The sequence below is a fragment of the Sinocyclocheilus rhinocerous genome, unplaced genomic scaffold (assembly GCF_001515625.1).
Source record: "Sinocyclocheilus rhinocerous isolate Xijiao unplaced genomic scaffold, SAMN03320098_v1.1 scaffold246, whole genome shotgun sequence".
NCBI classification, from domain to species: Eukaryota; Metazoa; Chordata; class Actinopteri; order Cypriniformes; family Cyprinidae; genus Sinocyclocheilus; species Sinocyclocheilus rhinocerous.
Genome location: NW_015661875.1, coordinates 271,296 through 278,310, shown reverse-complemented (window position 1 = coordinate 278,310; position 7,015 = coordinate 271,296). Strand labels below are relative to the sequence as shown.

The window sequence follows — 7,015 nt, the reverse complement described above, 5'->3', positions numbered from 1 at the left end:
AATAAAAGTCACGTATGCACGTTTTTAAGAGGAGATTTCACAAATAAAGTTATATAGAAACAGATTCTTTACAAAGTAAAATCATCTCATATCCTCCGATAACACATGGATGTGCTGAAATCAGAAAAGACAACGACAAAAAGCAAAGTAAAATTAATAATAATAAAATAAATCATATTAATAAAACATTAAAGGGGTCATATGATGCCCATTTTCCACAAGTTGATATGATTCTTTAGGGTCTTAATGAAAAGTCTGTAACATAGTTTGGTTAAAATTTCTCAATGGTAGTGTAAAAAACAATTTTTTTACCCTGTCAAAAACAGCTCTTTTCAGATCAAGCCGTTTTTGTAGCATTTCCCTTTAAATGTTAATGAGCTCTGCTCCAGCGGTGAAACAATGGAGGACTGATGACAGCTCACTCAGAGCGGGTCTGAGGTAAGACACCAGTCCAGTCTGTGCTGAAACGCTACTGTCAATCAAACTATCGTGGGAGGGGCCTGTCTGTGTGACGTCACACATACAGGCATCTGAGATCAGCTCGATTTGAGATTTAACCAGATTTTAAAAAAACACCTGGTGGATTTTTATCATTTTAGGGTGGTTGTGTACACACTGCCAACACACATTTCAGTTCAAACAACTTGTAAAAGTGCATGTAGCATCCGATGACCCCTTTAAGCAAACTATATAAAATAAAAGGTCAATTTCTTTTTAGGGAAACAAAACAAGAACGAGCCCTTATTCCACGGATAAAGTGAATAATCTCACGATGACCATGGGATACTGATATTACAGTTGTCTCTAGCTGGAGACTCAATCGGGTTACAAAAAATGACGTCAGGAAACGACACTGGCCATTTCTTTGGGTCGTTTGTAATGTCACAGATACTGTACGGACAATACAGCTCAGTTTTTTTATGTATCTTGCTCTGTTAAACGGAAAAAGTGACTTTACGTAGGCCATACTGGATTAACATGCATTTCCTGTCAGCGGAAAAGCCGCGCCCCCAGCTATGACATGACCCCGACCAAGTCCATGGTTGACACCCTCTCATTAGCATGCTGCTAATATGGATGAATATGGAAATATGGAACTACATTCAGAAATAAATGAGTGATCAAAGGATAATAAATAGGATGAGTTTAGCATTTCCTTAAACATTTTCCATTTGTCCACCAATTTATTTTATTTATTTGCCTACTTTAATCACATGTTTAATTATTTCTATATGTATTTAAACAAGAATTTGTGTATTTATACAGACATTTATTTATTTATTTGCATATTTATTTATTTATTTGTGTATTTATTTATTTATTGTTTTTGCAGGTTTCGTCCTCCATAGTATGTGATGGAACTAAAATGATAATAATAATAATAAAAAAAATAAAAAGCATTATTTTGAAATGTGAAAACCGCTACGTACGGATATACACGCACGGAAGTGACGCGACCAATCGCCGCGTTCAGGAGGAATCACGTGACCTCCAGTCAGCTGATCAAATCTTACGTCTTGTATCCAGGGGTCATAGCGATGGGATTATAATCATTTAATCGTGATATTAAATAAACTGTCACTATATTTAAACTGTCTATTTGACGATTTCAACAGCAAAGCGTCTCAGTAGTTTGATACAGTGTTTAAATAAACAAGAAAGATGTCCGGAAAAGATCGGATCGACGTATTTCCCTCTAGAATGTGAGTATTACGGCTCATAAAGGCAAATCAGATTCAATATGTTTAATCACGCATGAAAACAAGAGAGTGACAGCATCTGATTCATACATATTTGATCAGTTTATGGTTTTATAAAGCAGGTACGATCTCAAAGCACGAACTAAGATCATATTAAATGCGTAATATGATAAATAAATAAATAAAATCGTGCATCTTTAATATTTGTATAGAATGTGTTGCTTTGTTGTGATGTAGTTACACATTTTAAATATATGATGTATTTTATATACATTTCGTATGTGTTTAAATATCGCATAAACACGCATATCATATTTGTCAATATATTATAATGCAGATGCATTTTGTCTAATACATATATAACTCTATATGATGGATGACAATATTTTGGATGTGTTTTGGATGCATATAAATAATGTGAAACTAAATCGTGCAGTAATTCATAAGAGGAAGTGATATTATTCACAGTCATGCGAGCCCTTCTATAACTGAGAGATACTGAACAAAAATGCATAGTATATATATAACCTATAATAATGCAATTTATACAATTAAAAAAATCACATAAGAAAAATAAAATAAAATGTAAAAAATATGTGCATATTTAGGAAGTATGAAAATTTAATCGTATGCAAATTGCATGGCTAAAATGTCATACTTTTCCCTTAAAATGTATGGCCTGTATTATATAATTTTTTGTTGCATCAGGGCTCAGACCATTATGAAAGCTCGACTGAAAGGAGCTCAAACTGGCCGGAATTTGCTGAAGAAGAAAGCCGATGCTCTGTCCATGCGATTTCGTCAAATTCTTAGGAAAATCATTGAGGTATAACATCATACCTGTGCTTTTTAAAATGTATTTTATATGTTGTATATATGGTGTGTTTTTTGTCAGTTATAGTTTTTTAATTGAATATTATTTTTCGAAATTTTTGAAATGATGATGTGACTATTTTAATCTTTCAGACTAAGACGCTGATGGGAGAGGTGATGAGAGAAGCCGCCTTTTCATTAGCGGAGGCCAAATTTGCTGCTGGTGACTTCAGGTAGTTAAAAATCACATTAAAGCAATGCTTTTCATAAATATGATGCATCACAGGACGAACCTGGCACCAGATCTCACCAAATTTTGTCCCATCAGTACTACAGTCATTCAGAATGTGAATAAGGCCCAGGTGAAGGTCAGAGCAAAAAAGGACAACGTTGCAGGTTTGCGAGCTAAATGAAGTCTTATGTGAAAAACTGGCCGATTTCTTCTTTAATTGATCGCCTTGTCATGAGCGTCACCTGTGTTTGTTCTCAGGAGTTACTCTACCGGTGTTTGAGCATTATCAGGAGGGAGGAGACAGTAAGAATCATATTCCGTTTATGTTCTAAAGGAACAGTTCACCCAAAAATGAACGTTTGCTGAAACTGTGCTCACCCTCAGGCCATCCAAGATTAGTTTGTTTCTTCATCAGATTTGGAGAAATGCAGCATTCCATCACTTGCTCAGCAATGGATGCTCTGCAGTGAATGGGTGCCGTCAGAATGAGAGTCCAAACAGCTGATAAAAACATCACAATAATCCACAAGTAATCCACACCTCTCCAGTCCATCAGTTAATGTCTTGTGAAGTGAAAAGCTGCGTGTTTGTAAGAAACAAATCCATCAAGGCAATTTAACTGTTGCTAATATTATGGATTATAGACTCGTATTTTGGCCGGAAGCAATGGTTTGATGTTAAAAGCGTCTTAATGATGGATTTGTTTCTTTTGGCTTCAAAAGACATTAACTGATGGACTGGAGTGGTGTGGATTATTGTGATGTTTTTATCAGCTGTTTGGACTCTCATTCTGACGGCACCCATTCACTGCAGAGCATCCATTGCTGAGCAAGTGATGTAATGCTACATTTCTCCAAATCTGATGAAGAAACAAACTCATCTACATCTCGGATGGCCTGAGGGTGAGGACATTTTCAGTAAAAGTTCATTTTTGGCTAAACTATTCCTTTATTAGCATATACCTGTGAAACTGGAGCACGTTTGAACACTTTCAGGTGTCATTTCAGGCATTTTTTCTTGTCTGTAGGTTATGAGCTCACTGGTTTGGCCAGAGGTGGAGAGCAGCTGTCTCGGCTGAAGAGGAACTACGCCAAAGCAGTCGAGCTTCTTGTAGAGCTGGCCTCACTGCAGGTATGAATATATTTATTCATATCCATAAAAGAAAATGGATTTTCTTTGAAAAAAAAATCCAAAATGAATTTTTTTTTTTTTACATTTAATACAAATTTCTCAATGTCTTATGTGATTCATTCACACACAGACCTCTTTTGTGACGCTGGACGAGGCCATTAAGATCACAAACCGCCGTGTGAACGCCATCGAGCACGGTGAGATCTCACAGCCGCCTCGGAATGAGAATGAAACCTTCAGGCTTCTTGTAAAGCAAAAAAAACTAGATAATGTGACTCTCGTGTGTTTTTCCTCTCAGTGATTATTCCCAGGATCGAGCGCACGCTCACGTACATCATTACTGAGCTGGATGAACGAGAGCGAGAGGAATTCTACAGGTGAGACTGTAGTGCAATATAGCCAGATCATGTGACAACAATGTAGCATACTACTGCTTCAAACGCTTATTGCTTTATCTACATCAGTGTTATTTTAGTATCATTGAGATAATATTATAGCTTTAAATTAGTTTGTTTTTATTTTGTTATTTTTTATTTTAGATAAAGTTTTAGTAATTTTGTTGTGTTTTTGTAATTTTATTTGTATTTTGTTTCTTTTTAAATATATTTAAATATATAGTTTTTTATTTAGGTTTTAGTTAATATATAAATTAAAGTGAGAAATATTGCCTTGCCAACTAGTTGAAATAAAATAAAATACATTTTTGTTATTTTATGTTTTTTCTAGTGCTGTCAAATGATTAATCGCATCCAAAATAAAAGTTTTTGTTTACATAATATATGTATGTGTACTGTGTATATTTATTATGTATATATAAATACACACACATACAGTAAATATTTTGAAACTATTTACATGTGTATATATATATATTTATATTATATATATAAATATATTTAAAATATAAACATAACATTTTTCTTGAATATATATATATATATATATGTGTTTGTATTTATATATACATAATAAATATACACAGTACACGCACATATATTATGTAAACAAAAACATTTATTTTGGATGTGATTAATCACAATTAATAGTTTTTTCATTTAACATTTATTTCAAGTAACTGAATTTTTTTATGGTTATGATTTTAGTTTTAATTTACTATAATAACCCTCATCTATACATGAAATTGGTTTATGTATCAAAATATCAATACTTATTAGAGGTCGACTGATATTGGAGTTTGCTGATACAATAATAATTAGTTTGAAGAATTGTAATAACCGGATTATTGTGCTGATACAGGTAAAATCTATATATAAAACATGTTAAATAATATTCTTATTCTTTCCTGCCCTGTTAATGATAAACAATCCCAAAATGCAATGGGACTCTTATTTTGAAAAGTCATTGTCTCACTACTTCCAGCCGCTCATTCAGAATGACCAGGGAAATAATATATGCAATCTTACAGCTATCTACAACAAATTATAATAAAAACATAATTTATCATTTTAATAATCAAATTAGCCCATATTGCGATTCCTGTTTTTCCGTCCCCAAATTTAAGACTTCTTAAAATTATTAATATTTATTGTTACTTCTGTTACCATTTATTTAAGATTTTTTATGACTTTAAATGTAATAAAACTTGACTTTTTAAGGAACCTGATACAAAGAATGCCGCTCTTAGCAGTCCAAATGAAATATTATATTTTAATATAATATTTATATTAACATTATATAAATAAATATATATTCAGAATATCCACCAACCCTTCATCATCCTGCTTTCCCGTCGCAGGCTCAAGAAGATCCAGGAGAAGAAGAAGCAGCACCGTGAGAGGACGGAGAAGGAGAACGCCCAGCGTAAGGCTCAACTGGGCCCGATCGCCGAGCCCCTGAACATGCTGAACGATGAGGCCGACGAGGACATGCTGTTTGAATGAGATCTGTGCTGAACCCACAAACCACATCATATTTATTCTTTGTGCCTGTAAGGCCGAGCTTCACGGGAAAAGTGGAAGATCTTGTTTTGTGTGTATGTTGGTGCCGTGTCACTTCTTTTGTTTAGGATGAATAGTACATCACAGATGCTGCAAAAATGTGCAGGTGGATCATCTGAATCCAAAAACCATTTCAAGTGGAAGTTTTTTTATTTTTTTATGTCTGAACAGAAAAGAAAACCTGTAAAATAGTTCAAATGAATTAAAATGATCATCCCATTGAATTGTACTTATAAGCATGCGTGTTAAACCAGTGCAACCTTCTCCGTTAGCTAGTGTGTGATAACCGAGAGTATTCTGTGGTCAAATAGTTCAATGTTGACATAATCCTTACCGAACATCAGCCCAGATTCTTCCTCATGCCCAGTTGCTGGTTCTCCATGCAAATGTGTACTCAAATCTCACTTCCTGTGAATTTAATTTCAATAAATGTTGTACATGGTCATTTGCTTGGTCATTTGTTGATTAGTTAGTGTGATGAACACAAAATGGGTTGCAAATGCAACTTTTAAAATCAAACTTATAGCTGAAGCTTTTCAAAGCTTGTTTCTGACACGGGATAAAAAAAAATGTAAAAAGGTAATAGCCCCTTTTTTAATATCACAATTGTGACATTTTTCTTTTATATATTCTAGAATTGCAGTATATATAAACTCACAATTCTGAGAAGTCGCAACTGCGAGAAAAAAAAGTTTAAATATATATTCTGTGGCAGAAACAAAAAACTCAGGCTACAATATTACATTACTGTAATTTACTTCAAAAAAAAAAAAAAATCTAATTCACATATTCACTAAATTTCAATGTAGAAATAAATGTTAAATCACGAAATGAACATGTGCTTCAGTGGTTTTGCACTCAAACTGTTAAGCGTTGCATATATACCATTACGCCAACTTTTTTAATGAAAAACAATTTTAACATTAGTTTTGGCTTAGGTATTGTCAAATCATACATTCAACACGTTTTACATTCAATGTCAATGTGTAACATGTTACCTTACTGATATAAGAACACTGAAACAGATTTACAGCTTTATGAAACTGCTCACAAATATCCTTTATGATGAGGAAATACTTTAATATGTATCTATATTTAGAAAATAATTTCAATGCTTTTTTTTCTTGAAGGTGAAATACTTCAAGCACAAAATATGGTAAAACAATATTGCAAAAATCTCC

At 33.4% G+C, this 7,015-nt stretch overlaps 1 protein-coding gene across 1 annotated transcript; it reads left to right on the top strand.

The window, feature by feature from the left end:
* The first annotated feature begins 1,480 nt into the window (after window positions 1–1,480).
* Window positions 1,481–6,279, top strand: LOC107726702 (V-type proton ATPase subunit D-like). The gene is made up of 9 exons (XM_016536393.1): window positions 1,481–1,703; window positions 2,409–2,526; window positions 2,667–2,746; window positions 2,842–2,909; window positions 3,004–3,048; window positions 3,773–3,876; window positions 4,007–4,073; window positions 4,175–4,253; window positions 5,633–6,279. The coding sequence occupies exons 1-9, from the start codon at window positions 1,663–1,665 to the stop codon at window positions 5,775–5,777; spliced, it is 747 nt and encodes a 248-aa protein (XP_016391879.1). The 5' UTR covers window positions 1,481–1,662; the 3' UTR covers window positions 5,778–6,279.
* Window positions 6,280–7,015: the final 736 nt, after the last annotated feature.